The sequence below is a fragment of the Oncorhynchus kisutch genome, linkage group LG30, assembly GCF_002021735.2.
Source record: "Oncorhynchus kisutch isolate 150728-3 linkage group LG30, Okis_V2, whole genome shotgun sequence".
Classification (NCBI taxonomy): domain Eukaryota; kingdom Metazoa; phylum Chordata; class Actinopteri; order Salmoniformes; family Salmonidae; genus Oncorhynchus; species Oncorhynchus kisutch.
In genome coordinates, this window is record NC_034203.2 from 32341821 (window position 1) to 32369041 (window position 27221).

At 42.7% G+C, this 27221-nt stretch overlaps 1 protein-coding gene across 3 annotated transcripts in view; it reads left to right on the top strand.

Annotated features, from left to right (window-relative positions):
• LOC109879993 (uncharacterized) overlaps nucleotides 1-27221 on the top strand; it is a 240621-nt gene that overhangs the window by 127504 nt on the left and 85896 nt on the right. For all 3 annotated transcript variants that reach the window (XM_031810565.1, XM_031810567.1, XM_031810566.1), the window contains exon 3: nucleotides 25270-25564. In XM_031810565.1, coding sequence (XP_031666425.1) covers nucleotides 25270-25564 — 295 coding nt within the window. The remainder of the gene's footprint in view (nucleotides 1-25269; nucleotides 25565-27221) is intronic.

A 27221-nucleotide genomic window follows, 5' to 3' on the forward strand; every position in this document is an offset into this window, starting at 1 on the left:
GGTCCGATCCTTCCATCGACAAGCGTAACAGCAGTTGTGTTGTGGAAAGTCCTGATCTCTTGTGATCTAATTCAGACATGTTTCAGTAGGTTTAGACCCACTTGTCCCCCGCCTGACAACCTCCTCCCGACCCCGCAAATATATAATACATCAGTATTATCACCTTATCACCACAAGGCTCTTTAATATATACCAGTACTATTCCATTCCTCCATGATACATTATTCACAACAAAACTGCTGCTTTTAGCCCGAGAGTATGCAAATCCTGCTTTTAGCCCGAGAGTATGCAAATCCTGCTTTTAGCCCGAGAGTATGCAAATCCTGCTTTTAGCCCGAGAGTATGCAAATCCTGCTTTTAGCCCGAGAGTATGCAAACCCGGCTTTTAGCCCGAGAGTATGCAAATCCTGCTTTCAGCCCGAGAGTATGCAAATCCTGCATTTAGCCCGAGAGTATGCAAATCCTGCTTTTAGCCCGAGAGTATCCAAATCCTGCTTTTAGCCCGAGAGTATGCAAATCCTGCTTTTAGCCAGAGAGTATGCAAATCCTGCTTTTAGCCCGAGAGTATGCAAATCCTGCTTTTAGCCCGAGAGTATGCAAATCCTGCTTTTGATGATCGTAATCAGCTGATGTTTAATAGGGGACCGTGTGTTGCTTTGTGGAGCTTGTTGTTTTTTAATTCCTAATTCCCACTCTGATGATGTCTACTTCACAACATATTTTTAGCAGCAGGGCAGGTAGCAACGTGGGAAAAGGCCACCAGAGGCCTACTGTAATTCACGTCTGTACATTTAAAGGGTAAATCGATCACATGCCACCGTGTGTCACTGCCAAGAGGACTGCTCCTTGCCAATGGGAATTTAGAGAGAGAGAGTGGAGAGAAATAAAAAAGTGGATCCTGAAGCAGTGTTTGAATGTTTCCCTGTTCATTTTGCATGAATTTGTTTGTGTGCGTTTGAGCATTTGTGTATTTTTTCCATGTGTGTGTGTGTACGTGTGTGTCTGTATGTGTGTGTCTGCTTATGCATTTCGCTACACTTGCAATAATATCTGCTAAACACATGTTTGTGACCAATAACACTTGATTTGATTTGATGCGCGTGTGCATATGTGTGTTTGTGTTTACCTGTGTGCGTGTGCATGTGTGTGTTCCTGTAGAGAGGGCCACAGCGCCGTACCCTCATCCCTCTCCCTTCCATCCCTGACTCACTTTGTCCTCCTTCAGGGCCACTGGGGGAAGTGGAGCGGACGGCCATGCAATCTCAGCTTAGAGGCCAGTGAATAAATATTAGCTCAAGGTCACGAGCTGGACTCACACTGGGCTATGCATAATCATGAGTTCACCCCAGCTAGGACAGTCACTTTGTATAATCAGGACTTTACCCATGTGGAGTGTTTCAATTGGGTTTAACCTGTATATCTTTTAGCTCCATAATAGCACAATTAACCCCTGTGTGGGTTCAACTGGATAATAGCACAATTCACCTGGGTAATAAACCAGATCCTACTGTAGGGATATTGTATACATCTGTTTTGCATAATAATATTCAATTATAATATATGCCATTTATTAGATGCTTTTATCCAAAGTGACTTAAGGTCGTCTCCTACTATCCAGTTGAAACGTGGACCGCCATTTCACGTATATATTATGACGACATTTGGGGCCGTTTTGTTCGTTTGGTAGACAAAGTCAAAGTTTGGAAGCAAGGTCCAGCTTAATAACTAGCTAGCTATTATTATGCAAGTGTGTGAGCACAGTTGTGAGCTTAAGCCTAGCCGAGTTCTGCTAGAAGCAAACAGAACCTAGTCTGCAAGTTGCCTTTACAGTCATTTGTGCATTACATGTGGGTGGCCCTAGTAGGAGCAATTTACATGTGGGTGGCCCCAGTAGTAGCAATTTGCATGTGAGTGGCCCCAGGAGGAACAACTTACATGTGGGTGGCCCCAGTAGGAACAATTTAAATGTGGGTGGCCCGGGTGGGTACATATATTTCATACTGTACATTTTGTAATGGTACACAATTCTGGTCATAGATTAAATGTATGTAATCAGTGGGTTATCTTGGGGTAGAATGGTGGTACACCATGACTGGTACCATTGTGAGTTTCGGCAAGTAAAATACTCCCTTCTCCACATTGGCAACGTATCTATGGTAATGCTTTAAATTCATACAGTCACATTTCAGATTTGCTCGACATTATTCTGAGATTAAAGCAGAAAGGAAAGCAGGAGAAAGTGAGAGAAAGGCAGGCTTGTGTTCGCTTTGAATTTCACCTAATAGACTCCTGTTTTTCCTCACTCCCTCTCTCTTTCTTCTTCTCTCACACACTCCTCTCTCTCTCCCTCTCTCTTTCTCTCTGTCTCTGTCTCACGCTTTCTGTCTTGCTCTTACACACACTCCTCTCTCTCCCTCCCTATCTCTTTTTCTCTGTCTCTCACTTTCTGTCTCTCTCTTACACACACTCCTCTCTCTCTCTTTCTCTTTCTCCCTCTCTCTTTCTCTCTCTCTCTTACACACACTCATCTCCCTCTCACACACACTCCTCTCTCTCTTTCTCCCTCTCTCTTTCTCTCTCTTTCTCTCACACACTCTTCTTTATCTCCCTCTCGCTTTCTCCCTCTCTCACACACTCTTCTCTCTCTTTCTCCCTCTCTCTTTCTCTCTTTCTCCCTCTCTCTTTCTCTCTGTCTTTCTCTCACACACTCCTCTTTATCTCCCTCTCTCTTTCTCCCTCTCTCTGCCTCTTTCTCACAGTCCTCTCTCTCTTACACACACTCCTCTCTCTCAGTTCCCACTCAGCACAGAAACACGTTTGAATTTGCTTTCCATAGGGGTCTGGAATAAAATGGTATCCACACTCTCTCTCTCGTTTGTTCCACTCCCTCTTCCCTCCCTACCTTCTTCGTTCCTTTTGTTTCTCCACCACCCTCTCTCTCTCTTCCTCTGCATCCCTCCTTGCACACCTATCTCCCTCCCTCACTCTCTTCGCTGGTCTCTCCTCTCTCTCTCTCTCTCCTTGCTGTCCTTCCTCTCTCTGTATCTCTCCCCCTCCCTCTCTTTATCCCCACCCCCCCCTCTCTCTCTCCTCCCCTCTCTTCTCTGGTCTCCTCTCTCTTCTTCTTGCTGAGTAGGCTTGATGGACCGTGAGGTCAACTCTAAAATGTGCGGTCTCCTCCACATTACCTCTCTCTTTTACCATCACATTCTCTTCTGCTCTGTTAGTTGTAAGACATTAACCTTTACCCACTTTCTTCCCTCATTTTCCTTCTCTGCATATCCTCCGACCTTAAACACTTCCCCTGTTCCCTCCTTCTATCTAGCCCTCTTCTTTCCTTCTCCTCATCCCATTTCACCTCTTCTGCTCTCCTTTAAATCTGTCTTCACCCCAGCCTCAATCCATCGTCCCCCGATCCCCCCCTCCTTTCTCTATCTCTCTCAGCTATCGCTCTCTCCTTCCCTCCTTCCTCGCTCCGTCTCTCTCCTCTGTCTCTCTCCTTGCTGCCCTTCCTCTCTCTGTATCTCTCCCCCTCCCTCTCTTTATCCCCACCCCCCCTCTCTCTCTCCTTCCCTCCTTCCTCGCTCCGTCTCTCTCCTCTGTCTCTAATTGCTCTCTCGCCCCTGCTGTACTCCAGCCCGGAGGCCAAATGACTTTCCCAGGGAGAGAGGAAACGTAAGAAAACACAAAGCAGTTTGGAATTAGACATGTTCGGATTAATATTGATGAGCTTCCTGCCAGCAGGTGTGTGTGTAACTGTTGTCTCCCTTTGAGCTCCTCTTTAACTCCCCTGTTTTCTCTCTGTATTTTCCTTGCTCTTTCAGCCTAATGACTTCCTTGTACATGTGTATATTGGTGTTTCGTGATTTTGTGGGGTCATTTGTAGCTTTGTTGTTTGTGGATATTCGTGTGTTTGTGTGTTTGTGTGTGTGTGTGTGTTTGTGTGTGTGTGTGCGTGCCCACATTTGCTTTTGAGCAGGAGTCAATCTCTGTGTGTGTGTGTGTGTGTGTGTGTGTGTGTGTGTGTGTGTGTGTGTGTGTGTGTGTGTGTGTGAGTGTGTTTGTGTTTGTGTACACAGTGGACACTGAGTTAAAACAACATGTCAGTTTTCATTTAAGAGACAAGGAGGAGTTGCTCCACTGTTCACAGCCAAGGAGCTGTGGAACACTTAGGTCCATAGAAACACACAGCCCTGTGACAGCCACGCACTGCCCCTGCCAACACAACGAACACTATTACCACTGCCAACACAAGATATACTAAACCCTACTACCACCACCAACACAATATATACTAAACCCTACTACCACCACCAACACAATATATACTAAACCCTACTACCACCACCAACACAATATATACTAAACCCTACTACCACCACCAACACAAGATATACTAAACCCTACTACCACCACCAACACAATATATACTAAACCCTACTACCACCACCAACACAAGATATACTAAACCCTACTACCACCACCAACACAATATATACTAAACCCTACTACCACCACCAACACATTATATACTAAACCCTACTACCACCACCAACACAGTATATACTAAACCCTACTACCACCACCAACACAAGATATACTAAACCCTACTTCCACCACCAACACAATATATACTAAACCCTACTACCACCACCAACACAATATATACTAAACCCTACTACCACCACCAACACAATATATACTAAACACTACTACCACCACCAACACAATATATACTAAACCCTACTAACACCGCCAACACGAGATATTCAAAACACTACTACAAGCAAAAACACAAAATATACTAAACACTACAACTACCACAAAACATACTAAACACTACTACCACCACCAACACAAGATTTACTGAACATTAGTATCACCACCAACACAAGATATACTAAACACTACTACCACCACCACCACAAGATATACTAAACACTACTACCACCACCAACACCACAATATATACTAAACACGACTACCAGTATACTAAACACTACTACTACCACAAACACAATACATACTAAATACTACGACCACCACCAACACAAGATATGCAAAACACTACTACCACCGCCAACACAAGATATACTAAACACTACTACCACCACCAACACAAGATATACTAAACACTACTACCAAAGCCAACACAATATATACAAAACACAACTACAACTATACTAAACACTTCTACCACCACCAACACAATATGTATTAAACTCTCTGCCAACGCCATCACAAGATATACTAAACTCTACTACCACCACCACCACCATATATACTAAACACTACTACCAGTGTACTAAACACTACTACCAGTGTACTAAACACTACTACCACCGTCAAAACAAGATATACTAAACACTACTACCAGTGTACTAAACACTACTACCAGTGTACTAAACACTACTACCAAAACCAACACAATATATACTAAACACTACTACCAAAACAAACACAATATATACTATACACTACAACCACAGCTAACACAAGATATATTAAGCACTACTAACACTGCCAACACAATATATACTAAATACTACTACCACCACCAACACAAGATATACTGAACATTACTACCACCACCAACACAAGATATACTAAACACTACTACCACCACCACCACCACAATATATACTAAACACTACTACCACCACCAACACAAGATATACTGAACATTAGTACCACCACCAACACAAGATATACTAAACACTACTACCACCGCCAACACAAGATATACTAAACTCTACTACCAGTATGCTAAACACAACTACAACCACCACCACCACAATATATACTAAACTTTACTACCAGTATGCTGAACACAACTATTACCACCACCACCACAATATATACTAAACACTACTACCACCACCAACACGAGACATACTAAATGCTACTAACACTGCCAACACAAGATACACTAAACACTATCAGTATACTAAACACTACTACCACCAACACAATATATACTAAACACTACTACCACCACCAACACAAGATATACTAAACACTACCAGCACCCCCAAACAATATACTACACAGTACTTCCACTGCCAACACAATATATACAAACCCTACGACCACTATACTAAACACTACTAACACCGTCAACACAATATATAGTAAACACTACTACCACCACCAACACAATATATACTGAACATTACTACCACCACCAACACAATATATCCTAAACACTACTACCACCACCACCACCACAATATATACTAAACCCTACTACCACCACCAACACAAGATATACTAAACACTACTACCACCACCAACACAAGATATACTAAGCACTACTACCACCACCAACACAAGATATACTAAACTCTACTACCACCACCAACACAAGATATACTAAACACTACTACCACCACCAACACAAGATATACTAAACACTACTACCACCACCAACACAAGATATACTAAACACTACTACCACCACCAACACAAGATATACTAAACACTACTACCACCACCAACACAAGATATACTAAACACTACTACCACCACCAACACAAGATATACTAAACACTACTACCACCACCACCACCACAATATATACTAAACACTACTACCACCACTAACACAAGATATACTGAACATTAGTACCACCACCAACACAAGATATACTAAACACTACTACCACCGCCAATACAAGATATACTAAACTCTACTACCAGTATGCTAAACACAACTACAACCACCACTACCACAATATATACTAAACTTTACTACCAGTATGCTGAACACAACTATTACCACCACCACCACAATATATACTAAACACTACTACCACCACCAACACGAGACATACTAAATGCTACTAACACTGCCACCACAAGATACACTAAACACTATCAGTATACTAAACACTACTACCACCAACACAATATATACTAAACACTACTACCACCACCAACACAAGATATACTAAACACTACTACCACCACCAACACAATATATACTAAACACTACTACCACCACCAACACAAGATATACTAAACACTACTACCACCACCAACACAAGATATACTAAACACTACTACCACCACCAACACAATATATACTAAACACTACTACCACCACCAACACAAGATATACTAAACACTACTACCACCACCAACACAAGATATACTAAACACTACTACCACCACCAACACAAGATATACTAAACACTACTACCACCACCAACACAATATATACTAAACACTACTACCACCACCAACACAATATATACTAAACACTACTACCACCACCAACACAAGATATACTAAACACTACTACCACCACCAACACAATATATACTAAACACTACTACCACCACCAACACAATATATACTAAACACTACTACCACCACCAACACAAGATATACTAAACTCTACTACCACCACCAACACAAGATATACTAAACACTACTACCACCACCAACACAAGATATACTAAACACTACTACCACCACCAACACAAGATATACTAAACACTACTACCACCACCACCACCACAATATATACTAAACACTACTACCACCACTAACACAAGATATACTGAACATTAGTACCACCACCAACACAAGATATACTAAACACTACTACCACCACCACCACCACAATATATACTAAACACTACTACCACCACCAACACAAGATATACTGAACATTAGTACCACCACCAACACAAGATATACTAAACACTACTACCACCGCCAACACAAGATATACTAAACTCTACTACCAGTATGCTAAACACAACTACAACCACCACCACCACAATATATACTAAACTTTACTACCAGTATGCTGAACACAACTATTACCACCACCACCACAATATATACTAAACACTACTACCACCACCAACACGAGACATACTAAATGCTACTAACACTGCCAACACAAGATACACTAAACGCTATCAGTATACTAAACACTACTACCACCAACACAATATATACTAAACACTACTACCACCACCAACACAAGATATACTAAACACTACCAGCACCCCCAAACAATATACTACACAGTACTTCCACTGCCAACACAATATATACAAACCCTACGACCACTATACTAAACACTACTAACACCGTCAACACAATATATAGTAAACACTACTACCACCACCAACACAATATATACTGAACATTACTACCACCACCAACACAATATATCCTAAACACTACTACCACCACCACCACCACAATATATACTAAACCCTACTACCACCACCAACACAAGATATACTAAACACTACTACCACCACCAACACAAGATATACTAAGCACTACTACCACCACCAACACAAGATATACTAAACTCTACTACCACCACCAACACAAGATATACTAAACACTACTACCACCACCAACACAAGATATACTAAACACTACTACCACCACCAACACAAGATATACTAAACACTACTACCACCACCAACACAAGATATACTAAACACTACTACCACCACCAACACAAGATATACTAAACACTACTACCACCACCAACACAAGATATACTAAACACTACTACCACCACCACCACCACAATATATACTAAACACTACTACCACCACTAACACAAGATATACTGAACATTAGTACCACCACCAACACAAGATATACTAAACACTACTACCACCGCCAATACAAGATATACTAAACTCTACTACCAGTATGCTAAACACAACTACAACCACCACTACCACAATATATACTAAACGTTACTACCAGTATGCTGAACACAACTATTACCACCACCACCACAATATATACTAAACACTACTACCACCACCAACACGAGACATACTAAATGCTACTAACACTGCCACCACAAGATACACTAAACACTATCAGTATACTAAACACTACTACCACCAACACAATATATACTAAACACTACTACCACCACCAACACAAGATATACTAAACACTACTACCACCACCAACACAATATATACTAAACACTACTACCACCACCAACACAAGATATACTAAACACTACTACCACCACCAACACAAGATATACTAAACACTACTACCACCACCAACACAATATATACTAAACACTACTACCACCACCAACACAAGATATACTAAACACTACTACCACCACCAACACAAGATATACTAAACACTACTACCACCACCAACACAAGATATACTAAACACTACTACCACCACCAACACAATATATACTAAACACTACTACCACCACCAACACAATATATACTAAACACTACTACCACCACCAACACAAGATATACTAAACACTACTACCACCACCAACACAAGATATACTAAACACTACTACCACCACCAACACAAGATATACTAAACACTACTACCACCACCAACACAATATATACTAAACACTACTACCACCACCAACACAATATATACTAAACACTACTACCACCACCAACACAAGATATACTAAACACTACTACCACCACCAACACAATATATACTAAACACTACTACCACCACCAACACAATATATACTAAACACTACTACCACCACCAACACAAGATATACTAAACTCTACTACCACCACCAACACAAGATATACTAAACACTACTACCACCACCAACACAAGATATACTAAACACTACTACCACCACCAACACAAGATATACTAAACACTACTACCACCACCACCACCACAATATATACTAAACACTACTACCACCACTAACACAAGATATACTGAACATTAGTACCACCACCAACACAAGATATACTAAACACTACTACCACCGCCAATACAAGATATACTAAACTCTACTACCAGTATGCTAAACACAACTACAACCACCACTACCACAATATATACTAAACTTTACTACCAGTATGCTGAACACAACTATTACCACCACCACCACAATATATACTAAACACTACTACCACCACCAACACGAGACATACTAAATGCTACTAACACTGCCAACACAAGATACACTAAACACTATCAGTATACTAAACACTACTACCACCAACACAATATATACTAAACACTACTACCACCACCAACACAAGATATACTAAACACTACTACCACCACCAACACAATATATACTAAACACTACTACCACCACCAACACAATATATACTAAACACTACTACCACCACCAACACAAGATATACTAAACACTACTACCACCACCAACACAATATATACTAAACACTACTACCACCACCAACACAATATATACTAAACACTACTACCACCACCAACACAAGATATACTAAACTCTACTACCACCACCAACACAAGATATACTAAACACTACCAGCACCCCCAAACAATATACTACACACTACTTCCACTGCCAACACAATATATACAAACCCTACGACCACTATACTAAACACTACTAACACCGTCAACACAATATATAGTAAACACTACTACCACCACCAACACAAGATATACTAAACACTACTACCACCACCAACACAATATATACTAAACACTACTACCACCACCAACACAATATATACTAAACACTACTACCACCACCAACACAAGATATACTAAACTCTACTACCACCACCAACACAAGATATACTAAACACTACTACCACCACCAACACAAGATATACTAAACACTACTACCACCACCAACACAATATATACTAAACACTACTACCACCACCAACACAATATATACTAAACACTACTACCACCACCAACACAAGATATACTAAACACTACTACCACCACCAACACAATATATACTAAACACTACTACCACCACCAACACAATATATACTAAACACTACTACCACCACCAACACAAGATATACTAAACTCTACTACCACCACCAACACAAGATATACTAAACACTACTACCACCACCAACACAAGATATACTAAACACTACTACCACCACCAACACAAGATATACTAAACACTACTACCACCACCACCACCACCACAATATATACTAAACACTACTACCACCACTAACACAAGATATACTGAACATTAGTACCACCACCAACACAAGATATACTAAACACTACTACCACCGCCAATACAAGATATACTAAACTCTACTACCAGTATGCTAAACACAACTACAACCACCACTACCACAATATATACTAAACTTTACTACCAGTATGCTGAACACAACTATTACCACCACCACCACAATATATACTAAACACTACTACCACCACCAACACGAGACATACTAAATGCTACTAACACTGCCAACACAAGATACACTAAACACTATCAGTATACTAAACACTACTACCACCAACACAATATATACTAAACACTACTACCACCACCAACACAAGATATACTAAACACTACTACCACCACCAACACAATATATACTAAACACTACTACCACCACCAACACAATATATACTAAACACTACTACCACCACCAACACAAGATATACTAAACACTACTACCACCACCAACACAATATATACTAAACACTACTACCACCACCAACACAATATATACTAAACACTACTACCACCACCAACACAAGATATACTAAACTCTACTACCACCACCAACACAAGATATACTAAACACTACCAGCACCCCCAAACAATATACTACACACTACTTCCACTGCCAACACAATATATACAAACCCTACGACCACTATACTAAACACTACTAACACCGTCAACACAATATATAGTAAACACTACTACCACCACCAACACAAGATATACTAAACACTACTACCACCACCAACACAATATATACTAAACACTACTACCACCACCAACACAATATATACTAAACACTACTACCACCACCAACACAAGATATACTAAACTCTACTACCACCACCAACACAAGATATACTAAACACTACTACCACCACCAACACAAGATATACTAAACACTACTACCACCACCAACACAAGATATACTGAACATTAGTACCACCACCAACACAAGATATACTAAACACTACTACCACCGCCAATACAAGATCTACTAAACTCTACTACCAGTATGCTAAACACAACTACAACCACCACTACCACAATATATACTAAACTTTACTACCAGTATGCTGAACACAACTATTACCACCACCACCACAATATATACTAAACACTACTACCACCACCAACACGAGACATACTAAATGCTACTAACACTGCCAACACAAGATACACTAAACACTATCAGTATACTAAACACTACTACCACCAACACAATATATACTAAACACTACTACCACCACCAACACAAGATATACTAAACACTACTACCACCACCAACACAATATATACTAAACACTACTACCACCACCAACACAATATATACTAAACACTACTACCACCACCAACACAAGATATACTAAACACTACTACCACCACCAACACAATATATACTAAACACTACTACCACCACCAACACAATATATACTAAACACTACTACCACCACCAACACAAGATATACTAAACTCTACTACCACCACCAACACAAGATATACTAAACACTACCAGCACCCCCAAACAATATACTACACACTACTTCCACTGCCAACACAATATATACAAACCCTACGACCACTATACTAAACACTACTAACACCGTCAACACAATATATAGTAAACACTACTACCACCACCAACACAAGATATACTAAACACTACTACCACCACCAACACAATATATACTAAACACTACTACCACCACCAACACAATATATACTAAACACTACTACCACCACCAACACAAGATATACTAAACTCTACTACCACCACCAACACAAGATATACTAAACACTACTACCACCACCAACACAAGATATACTAAACACTACTACCACCACCAACACAAGATATACTGAACATTAGTACCACCACCAACACAAGATATACTAAACACTACTACCACCGCCAATACAAGATCTACTAAACTCTACTACCAGTATGCTAAACACAACTACAACCACCACCACCACAATATATACTAAACTTTACTACCAGTATGCTGAACACAACTATTACCACCACCACCACAATATATACTAAACACTACTACCACCACCAACACGAGACATACTAAATGCTACTAACACTGCCAACACAAGATACACTAAACGCTATCAGTATACTAAACACTACTACCACCAACACAATATATACTAAACACTACTACCACCACCAACACAAGATATACTAAACACTACCAGCACCCCCAAACAATATACTACACACTACTTCCACTGCCAACACAATATATACAAACCCTACGACCACTATACTAAACACTACTAACACCGTCAACACAATATATAGTAAACACTACTACCACCACCAACACAATATATACTGAACATTACTACCACCACCAACACAATATATACTAAACACTACTACCACCACCACCACCACAATATATACTAAACCCTACTACCACCACCAACACAAGATATACTAAACACTACTACCACCACCAACACAAGATATACTAAGCACTACTACCACCACCAACACAAGATATACTAAACTCTACTACCACCACCAACACAAGATATACTAAACACTACTACCACCACCAACACAATATATACTAAACACTACTACCACCACCAACACAAGATATACTAAACACTACTACCACCACCAACACAAGATATACTAAACACTACTACCACCACCAACACAAGATATACTAAACACTACTACCACCACCAACACAAGATATACTAAACACTACTACCACCACCAACACAAGATATACTAAACACTACTACTACCACCAACACAAGATATACTACACACTACTACCACCACCACCACAATATATACTAAACACTACTACCACCACCAACACAAGATATACTAAACACTACTACCACCACCACCACAATATATACTAAACACTACTACCACCACCAACACAAGATATACTGAACATTAGTACCACCACCAACACAAGATATACTAAACACTACTACCACCACCACCACAATATATACTAAACACTACTACCACCACCAACACAAGATATACTGAACATTAGTACCACCACCAACACAAGATATACTAAACACTACTACCACCGCCAATACAAGATATACTAAACTCTACTACCACCACCAACACAAGATATACTAAACTCTACTACCACCACCAACACAAGATATACTAAACCCTACTACCACCACCAACACATTATATACTAAACTCTACTACCACCACCAACACAAGATATACTAAACTCTACTACCACCACCAACACAAGATATACTAAACCCTACTACCACCACCAACACAAGATATACTAAACCCTACTACCACCACCAACACAAGATATACTAAACACTACTACCACAGCCAATACAAGATATACTAAACTCTACTACCAGTATGCTAAACACAACTACAACCACCACCACCACAATATATACTAAACTTTACTACCAGTATGCTGAACACAACTATTACCACCACCACCACAATATATACTAAACACTACTACCACCACCAACACGAGACATACTAAATGCTACTAACACTGCCAACACAAGATACACTATCAGTATACTAAACACTACTACCACGAACACAATATATACTAAACACTACTACCACCGCCAACACAAGACATACTAAACACTACTAACACTGCCAACACAAGATACACTAAACACTATCAGTATACTAAACACTACTACCACCAACACAATATATACTAAACACTACTACCACCACCAACACAAGATATACTGAACACTACCAGCACCCCCAAACAATATACTACAGACTACTTCCACTGCCAACACAATATATACAAAACCCTACGACCACTATACTAAACACTACTAACACCGTCAACACAATATATAGTAAACACTACTACCACCACCAACACAAGATATACTGAACATTACTACCACCACCAACACAAGATATACTAACATACTAAACACCACTACCACCACAAACACAATATGTTTTAATCACTACTATCCCCGCCAAAACAAGCTATACAAAACACTACTACCACACAATATATAATAAACACTACTACCACCGCCAAAACAAGCTATACAAAACACTACTACCACCACCAACACAAGATATACTATACACTACTACCACAGCCAACACAATATATAATAAACACTACTACCACCGCCAAAACAAGCTATACAAAACACTACTACCACCACCAACACAAGATATACTATACACTACTACCACAGCCAACACAATATATAATAAACACTACTACCACCGCCAACACAAGATATACTATACACTACTACCACAGCCAACACAATATATAATAAACACTACTACCACCACCAACACAATATATACTATACACTACTACCACAGCCAACACAATATATACTAAACACTACTACCACCACCAACACAATATATACTATACACTACTACCACATCCAACACAATATATAATAAACACTACTACCACCGCCAAAACAAGCTATACAAAACACTACTACCACCACCAACACAATATATACTATACACTACTACCACCGCCAAAACAAGCTATACAAAACACCACTACCACACAATATACACTATACACTACTACCACAGCCAACACAATATATAATAAACACTACTACCACCGCCAAAACAAGCTATACAAAACACTACTACCACACAATATATACTATACACTACTACCACAGCCAACACAATATATAATAAACACTACTACCACCACCAACACAATATATACTATACACTACTACCACCACCAAAACAAGCTATACAAAACACTACTACCACACAATATATACTATACACTACTACCACCGCCAAAACAATATATAATAAACACTACTACCACCACCAACACAATATATACTAAACACTACTACCACCACCAACATAATATATACTATACACTACTACCACCACCAAAACAAGCTATACAAAACACTACTACCACACAATATATACTATACACTACTACCACCGCCAAAACAATATATACTATACACTACTACCACCACCAACACAATATATACTAAACACTACTTCCACCACCAACACACTATATAAGATGCACTACTTCCACAGCCAACACAATATATAATAAACACTACTACCACACAATATATAATAAACACTACTACCACAGCCAACACAATATATAATAAACACTACTACCACCACCAACATAAGACATTGTAGACTCTTCTACCGTATACTAAACACTACTACCACCTCCAACACAAGATATACTAAACACTACTACCACCACCAACACAATATATACTAAACACTACTACCACCACCAACACAATATATACTAAACACTACTACCACCACTAACACAATATATAAGATACACTACTTCCACAGCCAATACAATATATACTAAACGCTACTACCAGTATACTAAACACTACTACCACCGCAAACACAAGACATACTAAACACTACAACCACTATAGTAAACACTACTACCACCACCAACACAAGATATACAAAACACTACTACCACCACCAACACAATATATAAGATACACTACTTCCACAGCCAACACAATATATACTAAATGCTACTACCAGTATACTAAACACTACTACCACCTCAAACAGAAACATTCCCTAACCAGAAACCGTGGATTGATGGCAGCATTGATGGCAGCATTCGTGTGGAACTGAAGGCGCGAACCACTGCTTTTAATCAGGGCAAAGTGTCTGGTGACATGACTGAATACAAACAGTGCAGCTATTCCCTCCGCAAGGCTATCAAACAAGCTAAGCGCCAGTACAGAGACAAAGTAGAATCTCAATTCAACGGCTCAGACACAAGAGGCATGTGGCAGGGTGTACAGTCAATCACGGACTACAGGAAGAAACCCAGCCCAGTCACGGACCAGGATGTCTTGCTCCCAGGCAGACTAAATAACTTTTTTGCCCGCTTTGAGGACAATACAGTGCCACCGACACGGCCTGCAACGAAAACATGCGGTCTCTCCTTCACTGCAGCCGAAGTGAGTAAGACATTTAGACGTGTTAACCCTCGCAAGGCTGCAGACCCAGACGGCATCCCCAGCCGCGCCCTCAGAGCATGCGCAGACCAGCTGGCCGGTGTGTTTACGGACATATTCAATCAATCCCTATACCAGTCTGCTGTTCCCACATGCTTCAAGAGGGCCACCATTGTTCCTGTTCCCAAGAAAGCTAAGGTAACTGAGCTAAACGACTACCGCCCCGTAGCACTCACATCCGTCATCATGAAGTGCTTTGAGAGACTAGTCAAGGACCATATCACCTCCACCCTACCAGACACCCTTGACCCACTCCAATTTGCTTACCGCCCAAATAGGTCCACAGACGATGCAATCTCAACCACACTGCACACTGCCCTAACCCATCTGGACAAGAGGAATACCTATGTGAGAATGCTGTTCATCGACTACAGCTCGGCATTCAACACCATAGTACCCTCCAAGCTCGTCATCAAGCTCGAGACCCTGGGTCTCGACCCCGCCCTGTGCAACTGGGTACTGGACTTCCTGACGGGCCGCCCCCAGGTGGTGAGGGTAGGCAACAACATCTCCTCCCCGCTGATCCTCAACACTGGGGCCCCACAAGGGTGCGTTCTGAGCCCTCTCCTGTACTCCCTGTTCACCCACGACTGCGTGGCCATGCACGCCTCCAACTCAATCATCAAGTTTGCGGACGACACAACAGTGGTAGGCTTGATTACCAATAACGACGAGACGGCCTACAGGGAGGAGGTGAGGGCCCTCGGAGTGTGGTGTCAGGAAAATAACCTCACACTCAACGTCAACAAAACTAAGGAGATGATTGTGGACTTCAGGAAACAGCAGTGGGAACACCCCCCCCATCCACATCGATGGAACAGTAGTGGAGAGGGTAGCAAGTTTTAAGTTCCTCGGCATACACATCACAGACAAACTGAATTGGTCCACTCACACAGACAGCATCGTGAGGAAGGCGCAGCAGCGCCTCTTCAACCTCAGGAGGCTGAAGAAATTTGGCTTGTCACCAAAAGCACTCACAAACTTCTACAGATGCACAATCGAGAGCATCCTGGCGGGCTGTATCACCGCCTGGTATGGCAACTGTTCCGCCTTCAACCGTAAGGCTCTCCAGAGGGTAGTGAGGTCTGCACAACGCATCACCGGGGACAAACTACCTGCCCTCCAGGACACCTACACCACCCGATGCTACAGGAAGGCCATAAAGATCATCAAGGACATCAACCACCTGAGCCACTGCCTGTTCACCCCGCTGTCATCCAGAAGGCGAGGTCAGTACAGGTGCATCAAAGCTGGGACCAAGAGACTGAAAAACAGCTTCTATCTCAAGGCCATCAGACTGTTAAACAGCCACCACTAACATTGAGTGGCTACTGCCAACACACTGTCAATGACACTGACTCTACTCCAGCCACTTTAATCATGGGAATTGATGGGAAATGATGTAAATATATCACTAGCCACTTTAAACAATGCTACCTTATATAATGTTACTTACCCTACATTATTCATCTCATATGCATACGTAGATACTGTACTCTATATCGTCGACTGCATCCTTATGTAATACATGTATCACTAGCCACTTTAACTACGCCACTTGGTTTACATACTCATCTCATATGTATATACTGTACTCGATATCATCTACTGTATCTTGCCTATGCTGCTCTGTACCATCACTCATTCATATATCCTTATGTACATATTCTTTATCCCCTTACACTGTGTATAAGACAGTAGTTTTTTTGGAATTGTTAGTTAGATTACTTGTTCGTTATTACTGCATTGTCGGAACTAGAAGCACAAGCATTTCGCTACACTCGCATTAACATCTGCTAACCATGTGTGTGTGACAAATAAATTCGATTTTATTTGATTTGAAACACAATATATACTAAACGCTACTACCAGTATACTAAACACTACTACCACCACCAACACAATATATACTAAACACTACTTCCACACTATATTTTTATTTTACCTTTATTTAACTAGGCAAGGCAGAGATGTCAGGAACCATTGTGGGCCACCAGAAACGTTGTCGGAGGAAGTGCTAGTGTACTACGGGACCCTGGATGACAGATCAGCCTGGAGGAATGAGCTCATTCCAGGACCTGGGACCGGACTGGATTAGGGATAAACAGTCGGTTATCCTGGCCCCCTTCAGGTCCAGGCTGGGGGTGTTGTGCCTCATGGAACAGGTTCTCAATACCCCAAGGCTTCACATTCTTTGATCCTGGGAGGTAGGAGATGGTTAAGTTAAATCTGGTGAACAGGAGGGCCCACCGGGCCTGCCTGGAGTTGAGGCCTGCCTGGAGTTTTTATGGTCGGTCCAGACGAGGAATGGCTGCTCTGCTCCTTCCAGCCAGTGCCTCCACTCTTCCAATGCCCTCTTGACTGCCAGGAGTTCTCGGTTGCCAACATCGTAGTTCCTTTCAGCATGATTGAGACAATGGGACTGGAAGGCACAGGGATGAAGCTTCTGGTCCTGGGCAGATTGCTGGGACAGAATGGCCCCACTCCAACATCCGAAGTATCCACTTCCACCACAAGGGGAGGGGTCCGAATGGATGAGGATGGGTGCTGTTGTGAACCGATGCTTCAGGTCTCCAAAGGCTTTGTCGACAGCTGGAGACCATTTGAACGGTACCTTGGGAGAGGTGAGTGCCGAGACGGGGGCCGCCAGGGTGCTGTAGTCCCGAATGAAACGGCGGTAGAAGTTTGCAAAACCAAGAAACCGTTGCAACTGCACCTTGGATATTGGTTGAGGCCAATCCACCACTGCATTCACCTTTCCAGGATCCATCTGAACATTGCCCTCAGCAATAACATATCCCAGAAAGGTGATTGTAGAGCAGTGGAACTCTCACATGTCGGCTTTCACGAACAGTTGGAGTTCAAGCTTTCACGAACAAGCGGGGTTCTCGGGGAGCCGGGATAGGCTGTACAGAAAATTCCTGGGTGATTGCAGTTTTTCAGAGGTGGCAGTTAGCCTCTGAGCTAACTCCCTGATTTGCTCCATAATAGCCTTTAACCCATGGTCGTGGCATTCCATCAAGGATCTGAGCCCTTCCAAAAGGCCCTGTACCAACTCCTCATGTTTCTTAATGGTGGCTCCCTGCAGGGAGACAGCATGGCAGAGCTGGTCCAAGTCTGCTAGGTCTGGCATGGCCAGTTCGTACTATCATGACACAAGGCGAAACTCAGATGCAGACACAGGAGGCAGATGGTCTTAAAATGTTTATTAATCCAAAGGGGTCCAAAGGGTAAAATAAGCGACACCTGGAGGGGGTGGAGACAATCACAGGAACAGGTGAATCAGATCAGGGCATGACAGAATAAGGCTTGAAATTACTTATGTTCTTTCTAAATATACTAAAACCAAATTATAAAACGACTAACTATAAGATTTCACCTTCCTTATAACTAACTGTAAAATACATATTTGTATGTTTGGTATGCAAATTGTCTACAGGTCTCTCTTGATCAAAAGGTCGGCCCCTGTCATGTCTACTCCCGCTTCCCTGCTACGGAGCTTAACATTGCCGGTTTACTAATCACTGGCTCTGTCTACCATCATTACGCACACATGGCACAATTGTTACGCGCACCTGCGCCTCAGTATGAGACTCACCTGTACTCCATCAATTCACTGATCACCTCCCCCCATATCTGTTACTCTCTTTGGTTCATTCCCCAGGCAGTATTGACTATGTGTTTCATGTCCAGACACTACTATTGTCTTGTATTGTTCCATGTTCACTATACTATTAAACTCACCACCTGCACCTGCTTCTCGACTCCCAGCATCTGCGTTACAGCATACTGCCTCGACAAATGAGGCAGCAGGAAATCAGGACATCTCCTAGAGGGTCGACGAACAGGGATACCTACTTCGTCAACACCACGACAAGCTGGCACAACTAGGGAAGGCTATGGAAGAGGTTCTTCACAGTCTTCAACATCTCAATCATACCCAAGAGGCGTTGCCTTCAACTAGCGGAGGATACTCAGCGAGCCATCACACCAGTTTATTCAGCAGTCCGCCCAGGTCAGCGATGCCCGTTTGTCCCTCTCGTAAAAATATGACGGAACACCATCTAAATGCTGTGGCTTTCTACTCCAGTATTTTGCGCACCAGATGGGAGCACCCACCACCGAGAGGTCCAAGGTTGCCACAGTAATTTCTCTGATGACTGGACGGGTGTTGGAGTGGGCTACGGCTGTCTGGGAGAGAGGAGAGGAGGAGCTGGCTTTGTATGAGTGGTTCATGGCTTAGTTCAGAGGTATCTTTGATCATCAACCGGAGGGCAGAGGAGGGGTGAGAGCCTACTCCAACTATGGCAGTATGACCAGACCACTGCAAAATAAGCGCTCACCTTCCGGACAGTAGCAGCATCCAGCGGATGGAATGAGCCCATACGCTATTCCGAAGAGCACTGCGCAAGGAGGTCCTGACTAAACTGGCAAGTCGAGACAACAACCTCTCCTTGGACGCACACATCACGATGACCATCCATTTGGATAACCTACTTTGGGAGCGTCAGTACCCACATCTCTTCTCTTCCTCCCTCAGTGAACACTGTATCAGAGCCTGAACCTATGGAGGTAGGGGTCACACGTCTCCCCGCGGTGGAGTTACATAATCTAGACGGAGACAGCTGGGGCTCTGTCTCTATTGTGGTCAAGGGGGACACAAGCTTCAGCAGTGTCTGGTACATCCCAACTCGGGATCCACGCGAGCAGAGGGACGGTCATGTGATCTTCCACCTCCTGGAGCAGGTGTGAGTATCCCATCCTAAACAATATTTTTGTGCCGATCACACTAGCTGGCTGTCCCACATGTACTGTTTCTACAGCACTATTGGATTCTGGTGCCATGGTACCTTTATTGACCAGATCCTTGCCTCCTCTCTGAGCATCACCTCATAACCGCTCTCCTCTCCGTTTCCCGGTTCAAGCCCTTAATAATCAGCCACTAGGATCTAGTGCACTAGGCACTAGTGCACCAGCTCACAAGATCTTTCTCAGCCTCCTATGGCTCCAACGCTATAACCCCACCATCTCATGGTCCAAGATGAGAATCATGGACTGGTCACCCGAATGCCGGAGGAACTGCTTTCTCGCTCCCTCTCGAGTTGTAGCCCCTGTGGTCTGGGACGTAGATGTGAACATTCGCCAGGCTCTGGAGAGGGAACCCGCACCCACTACCTATCCTCCTGAGCACATCTACGTTCCCATGGGAATAAGCGAGAGGCTGTTGACCTGGGCACACACAGCTGTTGTCGCTGGACATACTGGGATCACCCGTACAATTCAATCTCTCTCTGAAAAGTATTGGTGGCCCACCTTGGCGCAGGGCGTTATTCGCTACGCCAACTCCTGTTCATGTGTGCCCAAACTCCCAAAGTCCAGCCGGCACGCTCTAACAGGGAAACTCCTTCCCTATTCCTGTGCCTCAGCATCCCTGGTCTTATCTATCCATTGATTTTGTCACTGATCTCGCATCTCACATCCTCTGATGGTTTCACCACCATTTTGGTCGTTGTGGATAGATTCTCGAAATCCTGTTGTTTTATCAATCTCTCTGGTCTCCCTACTGCTCTCCAGGTCACTGAGGCACTGTTCCAGTAGGTCTTCCAACATAATGGTCTTCCGGAGGACATGATCTCTGACCGTGGCCCCCAATTCACATCACGAGAATGGAGAGCCATCATGGAGAAGCTCGGGTCACGGTCAGCTTCACTTCCGGGTATAGGCCTCAGTCCAACGGGCAGGTGGAGAGCACACCGGTCACACCTTGTGGACTTGTTTACGTGCTGCTGTGCGGTCTGTTGCTAACGTTACTTTGTTACCTCCCAAATTGACGGTTTTAACTTTTTAATTCGTGTTTAATATTTTAATTTTTTTCCCTCGCTCAAATCTTTATTCAACTTTTTCCCCCGGACGCTTTATCTTGACATGGTTCTACACGACCTCTACACCTGCACAGGATCGGTATATCTGAACATCACACCTGCGGGACAGGTACAGGATGGAGACAACAACTGCCTGAGTTACACCAGGAATGCACAATACCTCCATCAGTGCTCAGACTGTCCGCAATAGGCTGAGAGAGGCTGGACTGAGGGCTTGTAGGCCTGTTGTAAGGCAGGTCCTCACCAGACGTCACTGGTAACAACGTCGCCTATGGGCACAAACCCACCATCGCTGGGCCAGACAGGATTGGCAAAAAGTGCTCTTCACTGACGAGTCGCGGTTTTGTATCACCAGGGGTGATAGTCGGATTCGCATTTATCATCGAAGGAATGAGCTTTACACCGAGGTCTGTACTCTGGAGCAGGATCGATTTGGAGGTGGAGGGTCCGTCATGGTCTGGGGCGGTGTGTCACAGCATCATCGGACTGAGCTTGTTATCATTGCAGGCAATATCAATGCTGTGCGTTACAGGGAAGACATCCTCTTCCCTCATGTGGTACCCTTCCAGCCGGCGCATTCTGACATGACCCTCCAGCATAACAATGCCACCAGCCAACCTGATCGTTCTGTGCGTGATTTCCTGCAAGACAGGAATGTCAGTGTTCTGCCATGGCCAGCGAAGAGCCCGGATCTCAATCCCATTGAGCACATCTGGGACCTGTTGTATCGGAGGGTGAGGGCTAGGGCCATTCCCCCCAGAAATGTCTGGGAACTTGCAGGTACCTTGTTGGAAGAGTGGGATAACATCTCACTGCAATATCTGGCAAATCTGGTGCAGTCCATGAGGAGGAGATGCACTGCAGTACTTAATGCAGCTGGTGGCCACATCAGATACTGGCTGTTACTTTTAATTTTGACCCCCCCTTTGTTCAGGGACACATTATTCAATTTCTGTTAGTCACATGTCTGTGGAACTTGTTTAGTTTATGTCTCAGTTGTTGAATCTTGTTATGTTCAAACAAATATTTACACGTTAAACTTCCTGAAAATAAAGGCAGTTGACAGTGACAGGACGTTTCTTTTTTTGCTGAGTTTATGTATAAACATAATGCATACAGAATTGTTTAGCTCAACTCAGCAGACACTCTGAGTGTAAACTTATAAAAAGGTTATATTTAGGCGCAAACACACATCCATGTGAATCGTTTACTCACTGGGAAGGAGCATACATCTATTTTTCCCATTGAAATGGGGATCTGTAAAATGAATGAATATTTTGATTCAGAGTATCCTTTTTCATTTCATTTAGCGAATGAGCTTAGCTGTTGCCATGCAACAATGCTTTCAAGCGACCCCCACTCGCAATTTTCTTCTGAATTCACAATGTCACACTCTCTTGGAGTGGGGCTAATTTTGCACTCTTTTGTCAGGGTTCTTATTCCGTCCACGTTTGAGCTGTAATGAGAATGAATGCTGATGTGTGGAGCGCATCCCCTGAGCAGGGCCATGGAGATGGAGATGGGGGGAGGCGGATCCTTCTTTTACTATCCTGCTCCGCTTGAGAGAGCCCTAGCCACCAGCCAGCCAGCCACCAGCCAGCCAGCCAGCCAGGGCTAAGCCAGCCAGCAGCAGTCAGGATCAAAACTGCATGTACCCTGCCTTCCTTAATACACTCTCAGCAGTTGGGAAATAATTGATTAGGCCTCAACTTATTACGTGTTAAATTTTCTACTTTCATTAATCGTTGCAGCAGTAGGGAACTGTATTTCACAGATTGATGAGCTTTCAGAGACAACTGTTTGTGAGAATAGCAGGCCTAGTTAAGCTGGTGCATTACTATGGATTTTGCGATTATGATGATCCTAGTTCAGGGCCATTGCCTCATAGATGGATCTGGAAAGATCAGAGGGTGTTGGTTTGTAAGTGTTTCAGTGTTCTTGTCCTTAGTCCTCAAGCACTGTGTATAATCACTGTATAATCACAGTGTATAATTGTTTTGTATAGTCACAGTGTATAATCACAGTGTATAATCACAGTGTATAACCACAGTGTATAATCACTGTGTAGAATCACTGTGTAGATTCACTGTGTAGCATCACAGTGTAGCATCACAGTGTATCATCACAGTGTATAATCACAGTGTATAATCACTGTGTATAATCACTGTGTAGAATCACTGTGTATTATCACTGTGTATAACCACTGTGTACAATCACTTTTATTTCTCTTTGATTCATTCTTTTTTATTTGATAAATTATAGCTCTTCCTCTATATATCTCCTTCTCTCTCCCTCTCTCTTTTTTTCTCTCACTCTCTCTCAGCTGCACACTGACATGGACAGAGGTGATGGACGCACCAAGTACTTGCTGCGTGGTGAGGGGGCGGGGTCGGTGTTTGTGATTGACGAGAAGACAGGCAACATCCATGTTACCAAGCCCCTGGATCGTGAGGAGAAGGACGAGTACCGCCTCATCGCTACAGCAACCGACCGGCAGACCGACCGGGCCCTGGAGCCATCATCCACGTTCATCATCAGAGTACAGGACATCAACGACAACCCCCCTCTGTTTGAAGAAGGGCCCTACAGCGCCACCGTGCCTGAGATGGCCAACATAGGTACTGAAGCCGAGGAGCCGTTGTCTGTTTAATCTGCTGTTTTATCAGCTACTGTCTGCTTCCATTTTATTAATACTTTCATTCATTTTGATGTGGGCTTGCTTTCCAAAGCTCGGTCCCAGACTGAGTTGTTCAGTCAATCATGGTTTCAATATTTACCCGGGATGAAATATTTACCAAGGTACTTTTCAAAATGCACGGTGGGTTGCTCTGAGACTAATAGATGGCGGAGCCATGAAAGTCTTTTTAAAGAGCTGTTACATAAAACTGGTCATATCTTCCACCATCATTGCAACAGTGGTAATAAGATAATGATAGTAGTCACAATAACACACAGTCAGCCTGTCGAAGAGATTGGTTGAGATGTCTTTCATCATCCCACTTTCACTATGATTTCAGTTTTCTTCCCTTGATTGCTCTAAACAACTTGTGTGATGTGAATTTCATCCCCACGGTTGGTTTGAAGTGGATACTAGGATATGGTTTCTATAGCTACTATAGCCTTACAGTATTTCACATGGAAAGAAATCACTATGGTATTCACCCAGGGTATGAACGTCTCAGTGCCAGGCAGTGTGAATAGAATTTTGCTCCATTCACTGGTAATACATCTGTCTGAATGTATGATCACTACAAATTGTGACTGTGCTATATCACCAAGGCAGACTGTAAATCAATAGATTTCTCTCTCTAGTGCTTGTTGTGTCAACCCTAGTCAACCTTGTTTGATCTGTCTATCTGATCATTATTTTACTGCCTCATGCATCAAAACATTTGCTTCTCTCACTCTCCCTTTCTCTCTCCATCTTCCATGTGACTTGTTTTTTTTGCACATGTATAACTCACTATTTTCATTGGGACAAAGCTATCTCCATACTTCCATTTGTTTGTATGGGTTACCTTCAGACGAGTCCCATGACACATGTGGAGGCCATAGAGAAAAATGGAACACCTTTGTGTTCGAGAGAGTCTCCCCTTTCTAACGTGGGGTCATATTAGTTACAGCAAAAAAAAACGCTACAAATGATTTTCGGGATGTTTCAATGGTCTGACAAACACAGCTGTAGCTCAGTCACCTTCCATCGCAGCTGTGGAAGGCCAACATCATCGGATGTGGTGGATTGAGATGCAGCCCATGCAAAAAACTGATATCTCTAGCTGAAACTGATGGAGATTTTTATATTATGTTACTTAGACTGATGCACGGGTGCATCACTATGGTCTTTTAACTACCTGTGATAGATCAGTAATCAGACCCAGTCTCTCTCACTCCTCTCTCCCTCCCTCCTCCCTCCCTCCCTTGCTTTCTCTCCCGGTGACACTGTCGGGGCTTTGATGTCAGAAAACAGCAACAGCTGCTCCCACAAATCCCCTCTTCCCTCAGAGCTTGTCAGCCCAGTGCCCCATGGGAAACATAGTTCTTCTTTCCAAACTATATATATATATATTTTTGCTACAATTTCAATATCACACATAAAGCTGACGGTCTTTGATTTATTTGGTGGGAAAAAGTGTCCGTATCTGTCAGGAGAGGCAGGGATTCATGACATGAGGGAGTCAGGGGGAGACAAGGGGGGCAACCGACAGACAGAGAGATTGAGAGGGAGCCAAAGGGAATTGTGACAGAGATGAAGAGAAATGAAGTGAGACAGACAGA